Source organism: Monodon monoceros, unplaced genomic scaffold (assembly GCF_005190385.1).
Source record: "Monodon monoceros isolate NGI ecotype Baffin Bay Population unplaced genomic scaffold, NGI_Narwhal_1 Super_Scaffold_5, whole genome shotgun sequence".
In the NCBI taxonomy this organism is placed as follows: Eukaryota; Metazoa; Chordata; class Mammalia; order Artiodactyla; family Monodontidae; genus Monodon; species Monodon monoceros.
In genome coordinates this window covers 92,107,652-92,133,567 of record NW_021703782.1, presented here as the reverse complement: position 1 = coordinate 92,133,567, position 25,916 = coordinate 92,107,652, and the positions used below count along the sequence as shown (strand labels likewise).

The window sequence follows — 25,916 nt, the reverse complement described above, 5'->3', positions numbered from 1 at the left end:
GCAACGGCTAAATTTTCCTAAGAGTTGCATTAGCAACATATCCCAGGGCTCCATATATTCTCACCCACAGCCCCTTGTTCTCCCAGCTTCAATACCATAGACCATTAGGTCTTTCACTACTGCCTGGAGCTGAGGAAATCTCCTCACCTAGTATACAGCAGATGGGAAGAAAAAGAAATCCATCATTTGTTTCTAAGCTACAACTCTGGGTACAGTTCACACTGCTATATGTGGCAGTTCCGTTCAAGAGTACCTCTAGGGCTATCATAATTTGCAGAATTACTGAATTAAGTGTTCTTCTAACAGACAGCAGTGTTTGTTGATTCTTCCTGTGTCTGGATATTGGATCGCCTTAGCTGCACTGCACTTTTTGTCTCTTCACTGCTCTATTCACCCTTAGATAATTTAAACAACGGCAACCTTGGCAGCAGGGGCAAGTGGAGCGGTCTCTGCCCCACGGGTGGGTAATACAGCAGATGTACCAGTTACTGAATCCATTTGGAGGCCTAAAGGAGAATTCTCCCTGGTCTCCTCACTGTTCAGCCTTAAGGGTAGGAAATACTTCTCTCACCTGTTGAATCACCCAGGTGAGGGCCTCAGATCCTCCATGGGCTGAGCTCTCTCCAGGAACTTCTGAGTATTAATTCTCCCTCCAATGCTCTCTACTGGCCCCATTCTGTCCTCTGGCCCAGAGGGGAATAACCTCCTTCAAGCTTCTCAGTTACTCCTCTTACAGAATCAATGTCTTGCTCATTCCTTCCATGTCCTGCCTGCCTGCCACCCCAACAACCTGCTCCACTCCGGGGAGTTGCCTGGTCATTGGAAAGGGTGGACAGCAAGGCCATAAGTTTCAACAGTCACCTTCTCAGAAACCCCCTGTACCCTCAAATAAGTGAAAAGATTCCAGTCTGCAATCTGTATGTTTCAAGGAATATAATGAAGAACATGAAGGTACTTTCAAAGGGAATCCAAAATTATCATTCATTCAAAAAACACCTAAGTGACCACTGAATGGAGGGCACTGTCCTAGGAGGAGACACACCAGTTTGACCCCTAAGGAGATTCCTTGGAAAGAGGTCACACTAATTTACATGTTGGAGTACTGATGTTAGTGCAACAAAGGTTCTGTTAAATACATAAAATGAAAACGTGATTCCCACTACATTTTCCCTTTATCATACTTTTGTGGGGTAGGATTGTCGTTTAGATTTAAGAGGAAAGTAGTTAAGGTTTTTCACAGGCATTATCTATTAAATATATGAAAAAACATATAATAGATATAGTTCGTCTTTTCTTTTACCTCCTTTAAGCTGTTTTGATATATAAGTGGAGAATAAGAACCCACAAGGACAAGCTTTCCCTTTCTGTCATTTTTGCTGACTTTCCCTCATGTTTATACAACATATTCCCTAGCCTGCACCCATCAGCTTCCATCATACATTTAACTCTAAAGCTGCATACCCAGCCATATGCAGGTTATTCTGTCACCTAAAGGGGATCTAGGCACTCTGTGAACTCAGAACTCATGTGAAAGTACAGAAAAGTTGGTTTTTCATAAAGGAAAAAGACAAAGTAGTAAGAATACCAGAAAGTAAAGAAGCATTTGCTGGGATGTGTGAGGAGAAAACAAAAGTATGAGAATCTATAGAATTTTCTGAGGTACCAAAGATAGTGATGGAAAAATGGTTAAGGAAATGCAGATGGCTTCCTGTTGGCTTTAATGAGACTCTTCAAGTGTTCCTGGGTTCAGTGTTTCTAGTACAGCAATCATGTAGTCATGCAGATCAAGTCAAAACTAGAAGGTGACTGAAAAGGGCCTTTTATGCACAATAAAAAGTTGAACTTTTTTCCCAACAGACAGACTGAGGTTACCTTTGACAGTCTACTCACTCGCACCCCACCCCATCCAGCAAAGAGGGTCAAAGACAATAAATGAGAATCCAATAAATGGATTTTTTGTAAGAACATACCTGTTTTAGGCCACAATGCATTGACTGCAATTTCACCTTTAAATTCTTCTGCCATTCCAAGCACACACATAGACATACCATACTTAGCAATGGTGTAAGCTGAAAGAAACCACCAAGAATTTAATTAAGAAAGAAATTAATCTGTGAATTTAAATAACCAATTTCTTTCTATTACTATTCCTTCCTTGATATATTTTTTCAGATTTAATAATAATACAAAACATAATTTTAATTTACTATTTTTAAAAGAACAATTTTTATAGAAGTAACTGTAGTTTTATGGAAATGGTTTTTATATATATCAGGGATGAACCACTTTTACATACTTCCATCCTAATATTAGATTCAAAGAAAAAAGACGGTAATAAACTTTCACTTCTCTTAATATTATGGGAGTAAGTTACATTATTGTTTCTTAATCTGGTTTTTTTCCTTTTCTTTTTTAAAAAAATGAAAGTGACCATTTAAAGGAAAACTACTACTAGTAAAACATAAACAAAAGGTTGCAAATTCATTTAACCTAGTCTATTAAAACAGAACTCCTTTTGGTTTTGTTCTATGGGTTCCTACTTCAACTGCCTTCCTTTCCAAATTTTACTGAATTATGTTGAAATAAGGATAAGTATCTGACACAACTATTTCAAAGGAGGCACCTATACATAAATCTTGTTATTTAGCATACTCACCTTAAATCACTAGTTTTCTGTGAAAGGTAAAGTATTCCATGGATCGTTTTCACCAACTTTACTGAAGAATAAGTTACATACAATAAAACACACCCACTGGGACTTGAGAGAGCTTTCTAGGACAGGGATATCCATATCTCCATTTGATTATTGGTTATACAGGTGTATACGTTTGTCAAACCTCATCAGACTGAACCATTAACATCTGTGCATTTTATTTAATGTAAATTATACCTCAATTTTTAAAATTAAAGATAAAAGATTAAGAATCTACTTACAAAATGCTATCAATTTCTGCATGGAAAATTTAATGTTGAACGCTATGTACAAATTGTGATTACATCATAGATATACTGGTTTAATACAAAACAAACTGACTAAACAAGCCATCCCCTCATCCTACCACCTACCACAGTGCTGTTTGAACCACAGTGGATTTAGGTTCAGCGGTGGGCTGAGATTGAGGATATGAGCAATTTTACTCTTTTTCAAATAAGGAATGCATGCTTTAGATCTGAAAGCAAAAGAAAACACAAGTCAAGTTACTAGCTTTCTAACAGCTTCATTACTTTCTTAAGTTATATTTTAAACTACTTCTACAGAGCAACTGAACTTGTTCAATAACCGGCAGGGTACTTCTGTTGGTTTTCTTTGTTGTTGTTCCCCCACTTACCTGGAATGCAGATAGGAAAAGCAACTAATATTCATCCTTTGAAGCTATGCATAATGGCCTGACAATATGATCTGCTTGATGAAAATAATCAATTCCGTGGCACACTAGCCTTAAATCCAACTTAGATTATCTTCAACTACATCCTTCCAAGTCGGACAGACCTAGGTTCAAATCCTCCTTCTGCCCTTCATTGTGTAATCTGGGGCAAAATATATAGTATTCTAATTCTTAGTTTTCTCACTTGTAAATGTTGGTAATACCTGCCACTATCTAGGATTGACCAAGGGATTAAAATGAAATGATACATATGAGATACTTAGAACAGTGCATATATTAAACATGAAATAAACAACTGTTATTATTAGTATTACAGATTCTGATTTTTTTTCATCTTAGTAGGTATAGTATTCCTACCACACTGGAACTGTAATTTAATAACATGAACTCCCAATACATAACCAAATTTAATTTGTACCAATATGCAATGCAATGTTCCTTTGCAGGCAATATTTAGTTGTTTGTTTTTTAAACACTTTCAGAAAGGTAGATAATTTATTTTACAAAAGACACAGGTCCAATATTTGGAAATGTTTAATTATTAAGCTATAGTATATAGCTTAATAACATATTGTAGCTTAATAATTTTAGTTTTTAGTTTTATTTCACATTCAATAACTTCTAGGACTTGAAACTAGTCCATTCTTCTTAAGTCTGTTTCTTTATTACCAATCTGCAACATTCTTGTTACCATCTACAATGTGTTTTTTTTTTTGCAATGTCTTTTTAAGTTTATAAACCAAATACAATCAATATCACTAAAGGGTTTTTGTACATATTGTTTTTCTATTAGAAAGGTGCTTCACTTTTATCGGGGTGAGGTAGAGAAGGGCAAACAATATTACAGCTGTTTGTCATTAGAACAGTGAAGCTGCATGTCAAAGCATCAACAGGAAACAACCTATTCCAAGCAATAAGACCGTATTTCACACTCAAGGGAAGGAGTTCATTTCATTTACATTACAAACATGAGCTTCTCTGATATATTAGACAAAACCTTTCCACCTGTACTTTGCTTGCCTAACCCTCAGCGTTACTAACCCTAATCAGGTACGTTTTCCACGGCAACATGCCCTATCTTACACATTATATTGAAAATTCTTAGCACCACGCTTAGATACTAATACCTTGAGCTTAATAAAATAGCTAAGTTTACTAGAAACTTACTGTATGCTAGGCACTGCACTTATTAGTTATTACCTTCACATGAATTATTTTACTTAATCAGGGTTGTAAGCTCCAAGGCCTATAGGGCATTTGAGTAAATGAATAAAGTGAGCTGGGTATAAGAAAGAGCAACGGTTCAGAAATACAATTGAGCCTTATTACTGAATTTCTATAAGCATTTAACATGATACAAACACATATAATACTGGAGGTTATATATTTAATTAAAACTTAGAAATACAAATAAGGATCTGCATTCTACCTCCCGTCTTCCAACCCTGTTTCTTTAAACCACTAGAACACAAGACATAGGCCACAGGGCCCTGGGCACCAGGGATCAGGAAGCAGCTCCAGATCCTTGCTGAAATCTCCAAATAGGTCAGTTCTTTGGGCCTTCCCCTACTCTCTCCCTGAGGATGCTTCTCAGGCTTCCCTGAGAAAACAATCTGTACTTATCTTCTGTGAATGAAATGAGTGTCACTAAATAAAAAACAAAACAAAAATTTAAATGGAAATATCTCATTATGAATTTCTCTTTTATAATGTATGCCTTTCATAGAGGACCAAAAACCTGACACCCTTTGTTTGGTTCAAAGGTCAATGTCAGGTCTTTCAACTGGCATTGTAAAATGCTTTTAACTGGGAACAATTTTATTTAAAACTAGCTGTTAATAGGGACTTCCCTGGTGGCACAGTGGTTAAGAATCCACCTGCCAATGCAGGGGACACGGGTTCAAGCCCTGGCCCAGGAAGATCCCACATACCACAGAGCAACTAAACCCCTGTGCCAGAACTACAGAGCCCACATGTCGCAACTACTGAAGCCCGTGCGCCTAGAGCCCGTGCTCCGCAACAAGAGAAGCCACTGCAATGAAAAGCCCGTGCACGGCAACAAAGAGTAGCCCCCGCCCACCACAACTAGAGTAAGCGCATGCATAGCAACGAAGACCCAATGCAGCCAAAATAAATAAATAAATAAATTTTATTTTAAAAAATAGCTGTTAATAAATATAGGAACTTTCAACAGTGAATAGAATCTTTGCTTTAAAAAAGGGTTTTAGGGCTTCCATGGTGGTGCAGTGGTTGACAGTCCGCCTGCCGATGCAGGGGACACGGGTTTGTGCCCTGGTCCAGGAGGATCCCACATGCCGCAGAGCGGCTGGGCCCGTGAGCCATGGCCACTGAGCCTGCGCGTCCGGAGCCGGTGCTCTGCAACGGGAGAAGCCACAACAGTGGGAGGCCCGCGTACCGAAAAAATAAAAATTAAAAAAAAAAAAAGGGGTTTATTTTAGGGTATCTATTCCTGAGATATTTGTAGATCTATTACTCCAACGTACTCATATTTAGTTTTTAGTACCTTAGTGCCCTACAGCTTATGTATTCCATTTGTAGTTCTTCAACTGCACAAATAGTTTTCATTCATAAAGGTAATTTTAAAGTTAGTTCATTTTCCTATATCAGATTTTTTGGTTTTGTTTTGAACTGAACAAATCTATAAACAGGAGTGTAGTTTAGGCCATCACTTTCATTTTTGGAAAATAACCTTGTTATAGGAAAGGGGACAAATTATTCTTGACAAATGGGTTTTCCAAAGACATAATTTCATAAGGAATGAGCAATGAGAATCATATACTTGTGTTTCCGTAAGTCATAATGTCAGCTAAAAAAGCCAAGTCTTTGACCCAATCTTTGCTTGGGAACTGAGTTGGGAATTTTCTCTTGGGTGGCAAAAAAGAATTGATTTCTTTCTAATCAAAAACAAAATCTCTACAACAATACACCACAACCACACAACCTTGTCACAGAACTGACAGTCACTTTGTATTCAACATGAGTAAAGCACTGAATAGTCTGTATTTCAAACCACAGAAGTCTATTTAATTCTTAGAATTCATAACGGCCTGTTTTTAACTTTTTAGCAAGAGCTATTCCTAGTGAACAATACAATGAACAAACTTAATTTCTACACCTCTGTGAAACACTTCTACATTAGTTTAGACTTGTATAAGTTTAAAGTTAACCCTGACCATCACAGCCACACTGTCTATACCACTTTTTGTTTTTTATTTACTTTGGGCTGCATTGGGTCTTTGTTGCTACGTGCGGGCTTTCTCTAGTTGCAGCCAGCGGGGCCACTCTTCGTTGAGGTGTGCAGGCTTTGCATTGCGGTGGCTTCTCTTGTTGCGGAGCATGGGCTCTAGGCACACAGGCTTCAGAGTTGTAGTGCGTGGGCTCAGAAGCTGTGGCTCGCGGGCTCTAGAGCGCAGGCTCAGTAGTTGTGGTGCACAGGCTTAGTTGCTCCATAGCACGTGAGATCTTCCAGGACCAGGGATCGAACCTGTGTCCCCTGCACTAGCAGGTGGATTTTTTTTTAATTAATTAATTTTTTGGCTGCATTGGGTCTTCATTGCTGTGCGCAGGCATTCTCTAGTTGCGGCGAGCACGGGCTACTCTTTGTTGCGGTGTGCGGGCTTCTCATTGCAGTGGCTTCTTTTTGTTGTGGAGTACAGGTTCTAGGCACACGGGCTGCAGTAGTTGTGGCACGCGGTCTCAGTAGTTGTGGCTCACGGGCTCTAGAGCACAGGCTCAGTAGTTGTGGCACACAGGCTTAGTTGCTCCACGGCATGTGGGATCTTCCTGGACCAGGGCTCGAACCTGTGTCCCCTGCATTGGCAGGCGGATTCTTAACCACTGCGCCCCCAGGGAAGTCTTGATTACCACTTTTGATAAACCCACATTACATTTTCTAAAACATTTCTCAATCCTCAAGTCATTTCCTGATGTTCATGTCATGAGTATCCAGTCTAAAAAACTTTAATTACATCAAAATTATCCTGACACCATAAATAAATATAACTGGGTGGGTGGAATATTTATTCCTGTGGCTTCGTCATCTATAATAAATGCCATAAATGATTTAAGTTTTTCATGCATCATGCCCTTCTAACCCTTAATTCAGCAGGAATAGTATTCCTGGTTAGGTTTATATTTTTAAACACTTATTTAAATGAGTGTTTACATTCAATCAAAATTCTTTCACAAAGTTACCAGCTGTAAAATATTTTGATGCCCAGATAATTTCTTCTTGTAACACATAACTGCATCACACAGCAGCATTGCTTATTTTATTTGAAAGTAAACACAAACCTATTGAAATGTTAGTCCTCTTTCTAGTTCATTAAGTTTTTCACCATAATCTTTTCAATATGCTTGCCACAGATCTTACTATGGTTTGATTCTCTATGGTTTCCATTCAGGAGGAATATAGGTTACACACTGAATTTATAGAAATATGCCCCACATCTACAAAGAAGCAAGCTCTCAACCATTTTACTTGCACATATGGCCCTCTTGGCATATGTCTCATTTTCCCACTTCAGATAGAGACATGGGTATGAGAAATATTTTACTTTCTCCTTTAATAGAAGAAGGAAAAGTGCAAGCACAATGATAAGTGGCAACTTTTTAGCCTGCCCTCAGCATCCAGAGACAATGGTGCCCAGTCCCCATCTGATAACGCAGTTGATACTCTGCCACTGGGCTATGGTAGCTAACTGTTGCCATGTGGGAACGCTGTCTCTATGTGGCCAATGTTTCAAGAAAGCCAGAAATCGGGATTTTTGTGTAAATCTCCTGATTTTTTTCATGTAGGCAGCTAATGAAATTATGAATATAGGTAACTAATAAAAACAAAATGTTTAACACTGTCAGAGCCAAGTTTTGCAGATCCAAAAACACACATCCAAGGGCAAAGTTCAAAATTAAAGACAAATTTTACATTTAACCCTTATTACCAATTTTATGACATACTTCTCTATTATCCCCATTTTACAAATGAGAAAACAGACTCTGCAAGAGCTTAAGTTACTTGTACAAGCTCATGAAGATAGTGAGTCATGAAGGGTGGGGGGTGAAATTTGAATCCTCAAAGGAGTCTGCCTCCAAAGCCCAAGTTCCTAACCACCTGTTCTATGCAAACGTATAAGGCAGATACACACAAGTACATATAAGGCAGATAAGAAAGTGCTGTGCTGATCTGCCCTTATATCCACATGAAAAATGGTAGAAGCCGAAGGTAAATAAACAGATAAACAAATGGACAAACAAACAAGAGTGGACTAGGTCTGACCAATCCAGAACACAACAGGACTACATTTGCTCTCATTCTATATTTGATATTTTCCCTGACACTGCCTAAGATAGCATTAGCCTTTTTCAATTACATTAAAATGGGATTCATAATGAGCTTCTTGTTATTTACATAACTAAAACTCCAGTGTTTTTCAGAGGAAGAGACTACTGCAGGTTTGCCAGAAGACTTGGTATGCATATATATATATTTACTCATGCAAATGTTTGAAAATGTTTGAGCTATACTTTAGTCTTTATTAGAATCACAGAGAAAAGGCACTCTGAATAAAACTATTTAAAATGCTACCTACTGACTTGGAGCACTTTTAGGCCTTTATAAGGGTTGACTAGATTTTAAACTGTATTCCTAACCTATTCAAATCTGTTTACAACTAGTTCTCTGACAAAATACTGCAACACTCTCTCCCACAGGTCTTTAACTTACGTAAGATAGGTGCCTCTGGTGTTGATGTTCATCATCAAATCCACTTTCTTTGTAGGTGTTTCCAATGTGTTGGTCAAGCTAATAGCACTGGCATTATTCACCAGAATATCAATTCCTGTATTCAAATAATCAACTTCTTAGTAATGTAATTTAGACTTTATAACAAAAAGAAATAAAAAACATTCACTCTATATAGTTGAAGCCCGAGTTCACAAATACTTCCTTTAGATAATATGACTGACGAATACACCAATGCAAGACTCAGTAGGTACGTCAAAACAGCACCCAAATGATTTTCACTGGCACATGGAGACCATAACCAGGGCTCCACAGGAAACTGCAAAGAAGCTTAGTCCTTAGTGGTTTGTAGCTCCCGTCCTTATCTGTTCTCTTACTTCCTGGTCTTCCCTCCTTGTCTCCAAGAACCTTAGGTCAATTTCCTTAAAGTTTCCCACCCCCCCATCATCTTTCCAAGGCCTGTCTCCCTTCCAAGCACACCGGTCTCCCTCCTCTCAAAGGCCCTTACTTAAATGGAAGAGCTCCTTTCTGGTCTTGGGAACTGGGAAAAGAAAAATGACCTAGAGTTTAAATTCCAGGCAAATCATGAAAATAGATCAGGTTTGTTTTGGTAACTTATACACAAAATAAATTTAGAATAATGATTATTTCTGCATATTCTATCCAGTCCTTATCCATATGTAACATTTATGGTTACAAGCTTAAATAATGTTAAATGAAAATGGTAAAATACAAAAGCATCTCAAACACATTTCTGCATTTCTACATGGCCTTCATAATTCTTTTCCTTTAAATTGAAGTACAGCAGATTTACAATGTTGTGTTAATTTCTGCTGTACAGCAAAGTGACTCAGTTATAGATATATATACATTCTTTTTTATATTCTTTTCCATTATAGTTTATTTCAGGATACTGAATATAGTTCCCTGTGCGATACAGTTGGACCTTGTTGTTTATGCGTTCTATTCAATATATGTAATAGCTTGCATCTACTAACCCCAAACTCCCCATCCGTCCCTCCCCCATCCCCCTCCCCCTTGGCAACCACAGGTCTGTTCTCTATGTCTGTGAGTCTGTTTCTGTTTCGTAGATAAGTTCATTTGTGTCATATTTTAGACTCCACATATAAGTAATATCATATGGTATTTGTCTCTTTCTGATTTATTTCACTTAGTATGATTATCTCTAGCTGCATCCATTCTTTCTAAAGAGCATTTAATATTCTATCAAATAGATATATGACAATTTCTACTGCTGGAGTTAGACTGTTGCCTTAAACGTCTTTTATTATCTTAACTTCGCTTTGTCCCTCTCTCACAATATGTGGAAAATGGTTTAAATAAGGTTATTATACTTACAACATATTAGTCATAAGCTCCCTTTCTTCATTTATAGTAACATTATAAAATTTTGATCACGTCCTCATTCCTCAATTTCCATATTCTTTAGCACAGAGTTTGCGCTACTAATGTTTTCTTAAAACGTGTCCTTAGAATAACTTTGGATTCAACTATATTACATTTTATATCTTCGTTATAACAAAACTCAGACTCAAGTAAATCACCTGTATATATTGGACAAGTTTCATGTCCTGTGACTACCAGCTTTCCAGAATAAACAAAATGATGATGGTTTGCCTTCACAAGTGGTAAAGACCAGTGAGAGGAATTTTTAAATCCACGACATGCTTCTCAATTCACAAAACTAGATATTGCTCAATCTCATCACTAAGAGATAATCACTGAGGGGCTACTCTGTATAAGCCATGCTGCTAGGGCCTAAGAGACAAGGAAGATAATATTCACTAAAGAAAAAGCCAGGTGGGAGCAAAGCAAATTGAGTGTGGGTCTGGGTGAGATGCTGGACTGATGGGTGTGCAAACCACCTGTGTAGAATTACCCTAATTAAGGCGATGAAGCTAATGAGGGTTGATCCAATCAATGGATTCCTTAGGCAAATCCAAACTTTATTGACTTCATCTCTCACTATGTGATAATAAGTGACAGCTATGTTAGCAGAGCAAACATCTGGGCCCAAAAGCAAAAGAAAGTAGATGAGTAATGAAGATATACTGACTGGGAAAACTGTATTTGACTTGCCAGTGATAAAGAGAAAAAAAACTGGGTCCAATTAAGAGATATCTTAAAATTTCTGAACTCAGATGGGCCAAATTAAAATGGATCAGGGAACGATGGTGGGAAATGATAAAGAAAAGGCATATATGTATGCCTGCTGCAGAAGAAAAAGGTGGCAGGAAAGATCACATCTGTGGTTTATGAAATAGCATAATTTACTCAAGGCCGGAAACACTCTGAAGATGAGGGAAGGCAAGGTGATAGGGAGTACCATGTGGCAGAGGCCCCCCAGGGCACAGGTCAGAAAGCACCATCCACTGTGCAGGACTTTGTTAGGGATAATTCCCCAGCAGAGAGAAATATGAGGGCAAAACAAAGGTAGAGTGCTCCCTAAAAGGCAGACTTCAAAGGCCTACAAAACTCCAAGCCAGACCATATCAGTAGCAACCACAGTGTGGAACTAAAACAAAACGAGCAAAATATAAAGACTTGGGAGATCTGTGGGAAAAAAACACAGAGGAAAAAAGAGCAGGCTATGAATCATCTCATAAATGTGGCATCCATCCTGATTAGGAGACAGCGGAAGCTGAGATGCTGAACAGAGCTCACTGAAGAATTAAGAATTAAGATTCTGCATTGTTATGCCAGAAAAGCAGAAGTTAATGGGCAAATGGAAAGCAAAACACTTTAAATACATCAAAGTGGATCCTAAGGAGGAGGGAAGGAAATGTTAGGAGAGATTCCAAAATAAAGGTAACTCCACCACCAATTTGTAAATTTAGCAAGAAGATAGAAAGGTTTCAGGGCTTCCATGGTGGCGCAGTGGTTAAGAATCCGCCTGCCAAGGCAGGGGACACGGGTTTGAGCCCTGGTCCAGGAAGATCCCACATGCCGTGGAGCAACTAAGCCCATGAGCCACAACTACTGAGCCTGCACTCTAGAGCCCGCGAGCCACAGCTACTGAGACCGCATGCCACAACTACTAAAGCCCACGTGCCTAGAGCCGGTGCTCCACAACAAGAGAAACCACGGCAATGAGAAGCCCAGGCACTACAACAAAGAGTAGCCCCTGCTTGCTGCAATAAAGAAAGCCCACACACAGCTAAGACCCAACGCAGCCAAAAATAAAATTAATTAATTAATTAATTTAAAAAAAAAGAAGTGTTTCAGATGCCCATCTCAACAACAGGTAGCAAAATACATTGGGAGATTTTTTTTCCCCAAAGATATGAAAAGCATACCTTCTTAATTGAAGATTTCTAGCAACTGAACTAAGTTCTAGGACATGAAGCCCAAATCAATAATATGGATCCACTGGCTTCTAAAGAAACAAAAACCAAGATTTGCTTTTGTCCTTACCGTTTTCTCTGTCTACTCCTGGAAAAGTAGATCACATGATAGACAAAGTTGAACTAATCCAACACTGAAGATGCTGAAGGAATGATACCAGGTTCAATGGAAGACAATCTAAGCTACAGTGGCTAAAAAAATGCAGACCATCCATGCACCTGAGTGAACCTCCTTGGCTGGGACAAAATAGAGTTAGAAAATTGGAGAGGAGAGATTTCTTGGTCTTAATTCTTCCAAGAAAAAGATTTCAGTGTGGCTCTTTAAATTCTGTGGCAACAATAGGAGAAGAAATCAATTTGTGAGACTTCAGTTTATTCTGGAGGATCCCAACTCTGGAAAGTGGAGCTGCTTCACATTTTGACACTCAGGAACAAATTTTTAGACTATGCTGTCATTAGTACGTAATGTGTAACTCTTTCTGGTGAACCAGATTAGACAATGCAGCTAGAATTCAAGACAGGAAGTTAAAAGGCGGGTGAAAACTATTATATATAAGATGGATAAACAACAAGGTCCTACTGTATAGCACAGGGAACTATAGTTAATATCCTGTGATAAACCATAATGGAAAAGAATATTAAAAAAAGAATGTATACATGTGTATAACTGAGTCACCCTGATGGACAGCAGAGATTGGCACAACTTTGTAAATCAACTGTACTTCAATTAAGAAAAATAAAATTAAAAAAATAAAAATGAAAATAAAAGGGGAGACTTCCCTGGTGGCACAGTGGTTAAGAATCTGCCTGCCAATGCAGGGGACACGGGTTCGAACCCTGGTCCAGGAAGACCCCACATGCCGTGAAGCAGCTAAGCTTGTGCGCCACAACTACCGAGCCTGTGCTCTAGAGCCCGTGAGCCATAACTACTGAATCCCACATGCTCTAGGGCACAACTACTGAGTCCATGTGCTGCAACTACTGAAGCCCGCGCGCCTAGAGCCTGTGCTCCGCAACAAGAGAAGCCACTGCAATGAGAAGCCCGCGCACCACAACAAAGAGTAGGCCCCCCGCTCACCGCCAACTAGAGAAAGCCCACGTGCAGCAACGAACACCCAACACAGCCAAAAAATAAAATTTTTTTAAAAAGTTTAAAATAATTAAATTTAAAAAAACAATAAATGGGGGGTGAATTTGGGGCCTATATAGTATGGTCTTGAGTATCTTTAACTAATGTCCATCTTGACTCATTTCAGAGGTTTCTTGGGACAATACCAGACAACAGCTGAACTGCTGATGTTCTCTAACTGAACTACAGGACAGAAATAAAGATCGAGAAAGGGCTCAGACAAAGCTGGTAGCAGCTCTCCCCAATATTCTGATGATTCCATTCTCCAAGAAGGATAAACTTGCCCTCAGTTGATAAACCCAATGGATCAACAGAAAGAACTAAAACTGGATGAATACAGAGAAAGGAAAAGCTCCAGTCTTCCACCTTCACCCACCTTATCCCTTAATTCCTCCCTAAAAATGAATGGCTAAACTAATTAGGTTAAGTCCTAATTGGCACTAATTGCTCACTTTCACTAGTAGGTGAAGTCATTTTAGATAAAAGGTTCTGCATATGAATGTGGCTTCCTCTCCTTCCTCTTTCATATTTGCAGCCCGATCAGTAAGAAAAAAAACCCCAGTAATTTTGCTTTCTCTCTCCTCTTCTCTCATGGGCATTCACATTACTTTGGGAAAGGCTGCCAACCAGGAGTAAGATTTTGGATTTAAAAGAAGAGGCCCCATTTGAGCCAAAGCTTTGTGCTCCAGTCCTGAATAACACAGCACTCCACACTGGGAGTTATAAGCACGAGCCTTGCTAACAATAAAGCATTAACCTTGTTTCCCATTGGGCAATATCCTTTGTATGTACATACAGTCTCTGGAATATTATAGGGAGAGAGTGGTAATAGGGCAGGATCAGGACATGGCTACGTGCCTTGCTATAATGCCATCAAAGTCTCAGTTCAACTCCCAACACTTGCCTTCTAGCAGCTTATGAACCAATTGGGGACAAAAAAGAAATACTAAGATCTAAAGTCGTACAAGATGAGGATCAAAGGAATGTTTTTGGAATTCAGAGAAAGAAAAATGTACACTTCTGATTAGTTGGCATAGTCAGGAAACTGGCTTTGTGAAGGAGATGAGATTAAAGCACAAAAAGGTAGGATTTCAAAAGACAAAGAAGGGAACATTTCAGGAAGGATCAGAGGTGGAGGAGTGGGCACTGGAGGAGCCTCAGGAATAGGAACAGCAAAAGCTGAGAGGCAAAAAAAAATTCAAGGTAAGGAAATGGATGTAAACAATTTTGGCTGAAGTATGGAGTTTACATAGGGGTGTAGAAGAAAGATGAAACCAAAACAAGTCTGTTAACACCAGAATGTGAAAGATCTTGAATGCCAATAGGTTATCTGCACTTTATTCAATAAATATTAAAAAGTCATCAAATGATGGTTACATGAACTGGGGAGAGACAAGTGGATGGGATCTGGGGAACCACTTGGCTAGATGTATGTTATTGTCAAGGTCTTAATTTTATTTTGGATGGTAAATTTGTTATACTATCCAAAATGATTTTTAGGGGAATCGGGAAGATGGTGGAAGAGTAAGACGCGGAGATCACCTTCCTCCCCACAGATACACCAGAAATACATCCACACGTGGAACAGCTCCTACAGAACACCTACTGAATGCTGGCAGAAGACCTCAGACCTCCCAAAAGGCAAGAAACTCCCCACGTACCTGGCTAGGGCAAAAGAAAAAAGAATAAACAGAGACAAAAGAATAGGGACGGGACCCGCACCAGTGGTAGGGAGCTGTGAAGGAGGAAAGGTTTCCACACACTAGGAAGCCCCTTCGCGGGCGGAGACTGCGGGTGGCGGAGAGGGAAAGCTTCGGAGCCGCGGACGAGAGCACAGCAACAGGGGTGCGGAGGGCAAAGTGGAGAGATTCCCGCACAGAGGATCAGGGCCGACCGGCACTCACCAGCCCGAGAGGCTTGTCTGCTCTCCGGGCGGGGTGGGCGGGGCTGGGAGCTGAGGCTCGGGCTTCGGTAGGAGCGCAAGGAGAGGACTGGGGTTGGCAGCGTGAACACAGCCTGCAAGGGGTTAGTTTGCCACGGCTAGCCGGGAGGGAGTCCGGGAAAAGTCTGGACCTGACGAAGAGGCAAGAGACTTTTTCTTCCCTCTTTGTTTCCTGGTGCGCGAGGAGAGGAGATTAAGAGCGCTGCTTAAAGGAGTTCCAGAGACGGGGGCGAGCCACGGCTAACAGCACAGACCCCAGAGACACGCATAAGACTTTTGCTGCCACCACCAAGAAGCCTCTGTGCGAGCACAGGTCACTATCCACACCTCCCTTCCGGGGAGCCTGTGCAGCCCGCCACTGCCAGGGTCCCGGAATCCAGGGACAACTTCCCCGGGAGAATGCACAGCGCCCCTCAGGCTGGTGCAACATCGCGTTGGCCTCTGCCGCCGCAGGCTCGCCCCGCATTTGCACCCCTCCCCCCCCAAACTGAGTTAGCCAGAGCCCCCAAAGCAGCTGCTCCTTTAACCCCGTCCTGTCTGAGCAAAGAACAGATGCCCTCCAGCGACCTACACGCAGAGGCGGGGCCAAATCCAAAGCTGAGCCCCGGGAGCTGTGCAAACAAACAAGAGAGAGGGAAATCTCTCCCAGAGCCTCAGAAGCAGCGGATTAAAGCTCCACAATCAACTTGATGTACCCTGAATCTGTGGAATACATGAATAGACAATGAATCATCCCAAATTGATGAGGTGGACGTTGAGAGCAAGATTTATTTTTCCCCTTTTCCTCTCTTTGTGAGTGTGTATGTGTATGCTTCTGTGTGAGATTTTGTCTGTATAGCTTTGCTTTCACCATTAGTCCTAGGGTTCTATCCATCCGTTTTTTTTTTTTCTTTTTTCTTAAAAAAAATTTTTTTTTCTTAATAATTATTTTTTATTTTAATAACTTTATTTTATCTTACTTTATTTTATTTTATTCTCTTCCTTCCTCCCTTGTTCCCATTCTCTTTCTTTCTTCTTCCTTCCTCCCTCCCTCCCTCTCTCTCTTTCTCTCTCTCTCTTTCTTTCTTTCTTCCTTTTCTCCCTTTTATTCTGAGCCGTGTGGATCAAAGGCTCTTGGTGCTGCAGCCAGGAGTCAGTGCTGTGCCTCTGAGGTGGGAGAGCCAACTTCAGGACACTGGTCCACAAGAGACCTCCCATCTCCACATAATATCAAACGGCAAAAATCTCCCAGAGATCTCCATCTCAACACCAGCACCCAGCTTCACTCAACAAACAGCAACCTACAGTGCTGGATACCCTATGCCAAACAACTAGCAAGAGAGGAACAAAACCCCATCCATTAGCAGAGAGGCTGCCTAAAATCATAGTAAGTCCACAGACACCCCAAAACACACCACCAGACGTGGACCTGCCCACCGGAAAGACAAGATCCAGCCTCATCCACCAGAACACAGGCACTAGTCCCCTTCAACAGGAAGCCTACACAACCCACTGAACCAACTATAGCCACTGGGGAAAGACACCAAAAACAACGGGAACTACGAACCTGCAGCCTGCAAAAAGGAAACCCCAAACACAGTAAGATAAGCAAAATGAGAAGACAGAAAAACACACAGCAGATGAAGGAGCAAGATAAAAACCCACCAGACCTAAGAAATGAAGAGGAAATACGCAGTCTACCTGAAAAAGAATTCAGAATAATGATAGTAAAGATGATCCAAAATCTTGGAAATAGAATAGACAAAATGCAAGAAACATTTAACAAGGACCTAGAAGAACTAAAGATGAAACAAGCAACAATGAACAACACAATAAATGAAATTAAAAATACTCTAGATGGGATCAACAGCAGAATAACTGAGGCAGAAGAACGGATAAGTGACCTGGAAGATAAAATAGTGGAAATAACTACTGCAGAGCAGAATAAAGAAAAAGAATGAAAACAACTGAGGACAGTCTCAGAGACCTCTGGAACAACAATAAATGCACCAACATTTGAATTATAGGGGTTCCAGAAGAAGAAGAGAAAAAGAAAGGGACTGAGAAAATATTTGAAGAGATTATAGTTGAAAACTTCCCTAATATGGGAAAGGAAATAGTTAATCAAGTCCAGGAAGCACAGAGAGTCCCATACAGGTTAAATCCAAGGAGAAATACGCCAGGACACATATTAATCAAACTGTCAAAAAGTAAATACAAAGAAAACATACTAAAAGAAGCAAGGGAAAAACGACAAATAACACACAAGGGAATCCCCATAAGGTTAACAGCTGATCTTTCAGCAGAAACTCTGCAAGCCAGAAGAGACTGGCAGGACATATTTAAAGTGATGAAGGAGAAAAACCTGCAACCAAGATTACTCTACCCAGCAAGGATCTCCTTCAGATTTGATGGAGAAATTAAAACCTTTACAGACAAGCAAAAGCTGAGAGAGTTCAGCACCACCAAACCAGCTTTACAACAAATGCTAAAGGAACTTCTCTAGGCAAGAAACACAAGAGAAGGCAAAGACCTACAATAACAAATCCAAAACAATTAAGAAAATGGGAATAGGAACAGACATATCGATAATTACCTTAAATGTTAATGGATTAAATGCTCCCATCAAAAGACACAGATTGGCTGAATGGATACAAAAACAAGAGCCATATATATGCTGTCTACAAGAGACCCACTTCAGACCTAGAGACACATACAGACTGAAAGTAAGGGGATGGGAAAAGATATTCCATGCAAATGGAAACCAAAAGAAAGCTGGAGTAGCAAATCTCGTATCAGACAAAATAGACTTTAAAATAAAGACTATTAGAAGAGACAAAGAAGGACACTACATAATGATCAAGGGATTGATCCAAGAAGAAGATATAACAATTGTAAATATTTATGCACCCAACATAGGAGCACCTCAATACATAAGGCAAATACTAACAGCCATAAAAGGGGAAATCGACAGTAACGTATTTATAGTAGGGGACTTTAAAACCCCACTTTCACCAATGGACAGATCATCCAAAATGAAAATAAATAAGGAAACACAAGCTTTAAATGATACAAAAACAAGATGGACTTAATTGATATTTATAGGACATTCCATTCAAAAACAACAGAACACACATTTTTCTCAAGTGCTCATGGAACATTCTCCAGGATAGATCATATCTTGGGTCACAAGTCAAGCCTTGGTAAATTTAAGAAAATTGAAACTGTATCAATATCTTTTCCGATCACAACGCTATGAGACAAGATATCAATTACAGGAAAAGATCTGTAAAAAATACAAACACATGGAGGCTAAACAATACACTACTTAATAACGAAGTGATCACAGAAGAAATCAAAGAGGAAATCAAAAAATACCTAGAAACAAATGACAATGGAGACACAACGACCCAAAACCTATGGGATGCAGCAAAAGCAGTTCTAAGAGGGAAGTTTATAGCAATACAATCCTACCTTAAGAAACAGGAAACATCTCGAATAAACAACCTAACCTTGCACCTAAAGCAATTAGAGAAAGAAGAACAAAAAAACCCCAAAGTTAGCAGAAGGAAAGAAATCATAAAGATCAGATCAGAAATAAATGAAAAATAAATGAAGGAAACGATAGCAAAGATCAATAAAACTAAAAGCTGGTTCTTTGAGAGGATAAAAAAAATTGATAAACCATTAGCCACACTCATCAAGACAAAAAGGGAGAAGACTCTAATCAATAGAATTAGAAATGAAAAAGGAGAAGTAAGAACTGACACTGCAGAAATACAAAAGATCATGAGAGATTACTACAAGCAACTCTATGCCAATAAATTGGACAACCTGGAAGAAATGGACAAATTTTTAGAAATGCAAAACCCGCCAAGACTGAATCAGGAAGAAATAGAAAATATGAACAGACCAATCACAAGCACTGAAATTGAGACTGGGATTAAAAATTTTCCAACAAACAAAAGCCCAGGACCAGATGGCTTCACAGGCAAATTCTATCAAACATTTAGAGAAGAGCTAACACCTATCCTCTTCAAACTCTTCCAAAATATAGCAGAGGGAGGAACACTCCCAAACTCATTCTACGAGGCCACCATCACCGTGATACCAAAACCAGACAAGCATGTCACAAAGAAAGCAAACTACAGGCCAATATCACTGATGAACATAGATGCAAAACTCCTCAACAAAATACTAGCAAACAGAATCCAACAGCACATTAAAAGGATCATACACCATGATCAAGTGGGGTTTATTCCAGGAATGCAAGGATTCTTGAATATACGCAAATCAATCAACATATTGATTTGATGTTAATCAACATATTAACAAATTGAAGGAGAAAAACCATATGATCATCTCAACAGATGCAGAGAAAGCTTTCGACAAAATTCAGCACCCTTTTATTATAAAAACCCTGCAGAAGGTAGGCATAGAGGGAACTTCTCTCAACAGAATAAAGGCCATATATGACAAACCCACAGCCAACATTGTCCTCAATGGTGAAAAACTGAAAGCATTTCCACTAAGATCAGGAACAAGACAAGGTTGCCCACTCTCACCACTCTTATTCAACATAGTTTTGGAAGTTTTAGCCACAGAAATCAGAGAAGAAAAGGAAATAAAAGGAATCCAAATCAGAAAAGAAGAAGTAAAGCTGTCACTGTTTGCAGATGACATGATCCTATACATAGAAAATCCCAAAGATGCTACCAGAAAACTACTAGAGCTAATCAATGAATTTGGTAAAGTAGCAGGGTACAAAATTAATGCACAGAAATCTCTGGCATTCCTATACACTAATGATGAAAAATCTGAAAGTGAAATCAAGAAAACACTCCCATTTACCACTGCAACAAAAAGAATAAAATATCTAGGAATAAACCTACCTAAGGAGACAAAAGACCTGTATGCAGAAAATTATAAGACACTGATGAAAGAAATTAAAGATGATACAAATAGATGGAGACATATGCCATGTTCTTGGATTGGAAGAATCAACATTGTGAAAATGACTCTACTACCCAAAGCAATGTACAGATTCAATGCAATCCCTATCAAACTACCACTGGCATTTTTCACAGAACTAGAACAAAAAATTTCACAATTTGTATGGAAACACAAAAGACCCCGAATAGCCAAAGCAATCTTGAGAACGAAAAATGGAGCTGGAGGAATCAGGCTCCTGGATTTCAGACTATACTACAAAGCTACAGTAATCAAGACAGTATGGTACTGGCACAAAAAACAGAAAGATTGATCAATGGAACAGGATAGAAAGCCCAGAGATAAACCCACGCACTTATGGTCACCTTAAGTTTGATAAAGGAGGCAGGAATGTACAGTGGAGAAAGGACAGCCTCTTCAATAAATGGTGCTGGGAAAACTGGACAAGTACATGTAAAAGTATGAGATCAGACCACTCCCTAACACCATACACAAAAATAAGCTCAAAATGGATTAAAGACCTAAATGCAAGGCCAGAAACTATCAAACTCTTAGAGGAAAACATAGGCAGAACACTCTATGACATAAATCACAACAAGATCCTTTTTGACCCACCTGCTAGAGAAATGGAAATAAAAGCAAAAATAAACAAATGGGACCTAATGAAACTTCAAAGCTTTTGCACAGCAAAGGACACCATAAACAAGACCAAAAGACAACCCTCAGAATGGGAGAAAATATTTGCAAATGAAGCAACTGACAAAGGATTAATTTCCAAAATTTACAAGCAGCTCATGCAGCTCAATAACAAAAAAACAAACAACCCAATCCAAAAATGGGCAGAAGACCTAGACATTTCTCCAAAGAAGATATACAGACTGCCAACAAACACATGAAAGAATGCTCAACATCCTTAATCATTAGAGAAATGCAAATCAAAACTACAATGAGATATCATCTCACACCAGTCAGAATGGCCATCATCAAAAAATCTAGAAACAATAAATGCTGGACAGGGTGTGGAGAAAATGGAACACTCTTGCACTGCTGGTGGGAATGTGAATTGGTACAGCCACTATGGAGAACAGTATGGAGGTTCCTTAAAAAACTACAAATAGAACTACCATATGACCCAGCAATCCCACTACTGGGCATATACCCTGAGAAAACCATAATTCAAAAAGAGTCATGTACCAAAATGTTCACTGCAGCACTATTTACAATAGCCCGGAGATGGAGACAACCTAGGTTTCCATCATCGGATGAATGGATAAAGAAGATGTGGCACATATATACAATGGAATATTACTCAGCCATAAAAAGAAACGAAATTTAGCTGTTTGTAATGAGGTGGATAGACCTAGAGTCTGTCATACAGAGTGAAGTAAGTCAGAAAGAGAAAGACAAATGCCGTATGCTAACACATATATATGTAATTTTAGAAAAAAAAATGTCATGAAGAACCAAGGGGTAAGACAGGAATAAAGACACAGACCTACTGCAGAATGGACTTGAGGATATGGGGAGGGGTAAGGGTGAGCTGTGACAAAGCGAGAGAGAGGCATGGACATATATACACTAACAAACGTAAGGTAGATAGCTAGTGGGAAGCTCCCGCATAGCGCAGGGATATCAGCTCCGTGCTCTGTGACCGCCTGGAGGGGTGGGATAGGGAGGGTGGGAGGGAGGGAGACGCAAGAGGGAAGAGATATGGGAACATATGTATATGTATAACTGATTCACTTTGTTATAAAGCAGAAACTAACACACCATTGTAAAGCAATTATACCCAAAAAAAGATGTTAAAAAAAAATCTAGAAACAATAAATGCTAGAGAGGGTGTGGGTAAAAGGGAACACTCTTGCACTGTTGGTGGGAATGTGCATTGGTACAGCCACTATGGAGAACAGTATGGAGGTTCCTTAAAAAACTACAAATAGAACTACCATATGACCCAGCAATCCCACTACTGGGCATATACCCTGAGAAAACCATAATTAAAAAAGAGTCAGGGGGCTTCCCTGGTGGCGCAGTGGTTGAGAGTCCACCTGCCAATGCAGGGGACATGGGTTCATGCCACAGTCGGGGGGGGGGGTCCCACATGCCGCGGATCAGCTGGGCCCGTGAGCCATGGCCGCTGGGCCTGTGCATGCAGAGCCTGTGCTCCACAACAGGAGGGGCCACAGCAGTGAGAGGCCCGCGTACCGCAAAAAAAAAAGTCATATACCACAATGTTCATTGCAGCTGTATTTACAATAGCCTGGAGATGGAAACAACCTAAGTGTCCATCATCGGATGAATGGAAAAAGAAGATGTGGCACGTATATACAATGGAATATTAGTCAGCCATAAAAAGAAACAAAATTGAGCTATTTGTAATGAGGTGGATAGACCTAGAGTCTGTCATACAGAGTGAAGTAAGTCAGAAAGAGAGAGACAAATACCGTATGCTAACACATATATATGGAATTGAAGAAAAAAAAAATGTCATGAAGAACCTAGGGGTAAGACAGGAATAAAGACACAGACCTACTAGAGAATGGACTTGCGGATATGGGGAGGGGGAAGGGTAAGCTGTGACAAAGCGAGAGAGAGGCATGGACATATATACACTACCAAACGTAAGGTAGATAGCTAGTGGGAAGCAGCCGCATAGCACAGGGAGATCAGCTCAGTGCTTCGTGACCGCCTAGAGGGGTGGGATAGGGAGGGTGGGAGGGAGGGAGACGCAAGAGGGAGGAGATATGGGAACATATGTATAACTGATTCACTTTGTTATAAAGCAGAAACTAATACACCATTGTAAAGCAATTATACTCCAATAAAGATGTTAAAAAAAAATGAGAAAAAAATGATTTTTATAATTATTCAATTAGTCATCAGATGATTTTAAGCTGTGCTTCTATATGAATAAATACCCATTTCTGGTTATACTCAAAAAGACTCAGGAAAAAATAATCAAAAGAAAATTAAATATAAAATTATAGTTACACCTATACTTTACCAATATTCAATAATTATTTCAGAATGAAGGCTCTACCTCCAAATTTCTCAACTGCTTTCTCCACTGCACTGCTGATTTGTTGTTCATCTCTCACATCAACAACACATGGCAAGGCCTTTCCTCCAGCTGCTTTGACTACAAAGGATAAACAAAGAAACATTAAAGCATTCAAATATTAAACCTTTCATCAATATCAAACCTCTGACACAAGAGTCAAAAGAAAAAAGTACCCCATTTTCAGAAAATCAATATAAATAACTATGTCTTATAACTACCAGCAACTCTGCCCTACAGTAGGACAGATGAATCCAGCTGCAGACTAGCTAGGCCAACTCTATTAAAAAACCAAAAAGGAAGGTAATTTTTTAAAATGCTATTAAAATGGGGAAGGTAATTTAAAAGACCTTTATTATGGAAAATTTCAAAAAATCTACAAAAATATAAAGAATAGTATAATGAACTATCATCAATCCATCTCCTATGTTCAATGATTGATAATGTTTTGCCAGTTATTTGTTTATCTAGCCCCCAATTCCATTTTGTTTTTTGCTGGTGTATTTCAAAACAAACCTCAGGCATCATTTCACTCATAATTTCTTCATATGTATTCCCCTAGCATAACCACAATACTATTAACATAACTAACAAAACTAGCAATATCAACTGAAGCTGAAATTTAAGTCATTACTCCTGGCACAGTGCCTTGAATATAAGCACTCAATAGCTATTTGTGAACTGCAAATATTAAAATAATGACTTGTGAATTATGCAGAGAACAAGTAACATGGAGTACTTTTTCAAAGTGTCCACACCATCCACCTCTCAAATTCTTTCCTCTACTTCCACTCCTCTACTCTCTGCTCCCATCCAAGAACCACTGCCCTCATGAGACATGATATTTAACGGGAGTCTCTCCCATCACTTAAAACTGCTGGGGAGAAAAATGGTTCCCAAACACTGCTGTAAGGTGACAAAATATTTCTTTAACCTGATAAAATTATTTTTAGGGTAGACTTCAGATAGATATAATTAAACTTTCCAGCAAATTCTCTATGTATTGAAACTCACTTTCTTCAGCAGCACTATAGATTGTGCCTGCAAGTTTGGGGTGTGCCTGGGCAGTCTTTGCAGCAATGACTATATTTGCTCCATCCTTTGCTGCTTTCAAAGCAATAGCTTTGCCAATGCCACGGCTCGCGCCTGTGATGAAGACAGTACATCCTGCTAGCTTCCTACAACAGAACAAATGTGACCTTATTAAAAAGCTCAATGTTTTTATTTACTTACCAGTTACAGGAATTCATGCACATAGTCACAAAACATGTTTCCTCCTCTATCAAACTTTCTATAAACCCTCCTCCCTCCCCATCTGATAGCTAATAACTCTACTTTACTCCCATTGTACAATGATTTACAAATTATTACAACTGCAGCGGCCAGATTTGCCATGACTTGGCAAACAAAATCTGCTCAAATGAGAAGTAAATCTTAAAGAGAAATGAGGAAATAATAAACTACATAAATGTATTTTTCTGACAGAAAAAGTGTTAACAAAGCTTATTCTTGAAAGATTTTTTAAAAGAGCTTATTTTTGAGTGGTGGGATTATGAATAAATTGTATCATATTCTTTATATTGTTCAGAATTTTTCAAATTTTCTTCAATGAATACATACCACTTAAAAGGAATTATGTAAGAGCTAATAATTTTTTAACAGATGCTCATCATTGCTTATAATAGCCAGAGTGGAAACAACATAAATGTCCATAAACTGATGAATGGAAAAATAAAATGTGATATATACATAATACAATGGGATATATTCAGCAATAAAAAGGAATGAAGTACTGATCTATGCTACATGGTTGAACCTTGAAAACATTATGCTAGTTGAAAGAGTCACAAAGGACCTCATATTGTATGATTCCATTTATATGAAATGTCCAGAACAGGCAAACCTATAGAGACACAAGGATTAATGTTTGCCTAGGACTGGGGGTGGGGGATTTGGGGGTTGACAGCTGAGGGGTATGGGGTTTCTTTTGGGGATGATGAAAATATTTTAAAATTGATTGTGGTGATAGTTGCACAACTCTGTGAATATACTAAAAATATATAATATACCACTTAATTGTATACTTTAAATGGGTAAATTGTGTGGTGTGTGAATTACATCTCAGTAATGCTGTTAAACAAACAAACGTAGAAAGATGGCAAAGAACTCAGGGTATTGTTCAAAAGATTCTGTGATCCAAATGTACTGAGGAAAGTTCTCTGTGTCCATTAAGTTTTTTATATCTACCCACCTTAACTTTTAACCTTCTAATTATTCAGTTGTTAGATGAGAAGAAAACCTGTATAAAGTCAGATAACAGTGAGGGAAACCTACTTTCTTGTTTAC

At 39.2% G+C, this 25,916-nt stretch overlaps 1 protein-coding gene across 3 annotated transcripts in view; it reads right to left on the bottom strand.

Moving 5' to 3' along the window:
• HSDL2 (hydroxysteroid dehydrogenase like 2) overlaps positions 1 to 25,916 on the bottom strand; it is an 83,408-nt gene that overhangs the window by 43,004 nt on the left and 14,488 nt on the right. For all 3 annotated transcript variants that reach the window (XR_003790771.1, XM_029202671.1, XM_029202670.1), the window contains exons 2-6: positions 24,585 to 24,748; positions 23,553 to 23,651; positions 9,130 to 9,244; positions 3,067 to 3,170; positions 1,971 to 2,069 (exon numbers count right to left, since the gene is read on the bottom strand). Coding sequence is in view for 2 of the 3 variants with exons in the window: in XM_029202671.1 (XP_029058504.1) it covers positions 1,971 to 2,069; positions 3,067 to 3,170; positions 9,130 to 9,244; positions 23,553 to 23,651; positions 24,585 to 24,748 (581 nt within the window). In the remaining variant the exon portion in view is untranslated. The remainder of the gene's footprint in view (positions 1 to 1,970; positions 2,070 to 3,066; positions 3,171 to 9,129; positions 9,245 to 23,552; positions 23,652 to 24,584; positions 24,749 to 25,916) is intronic.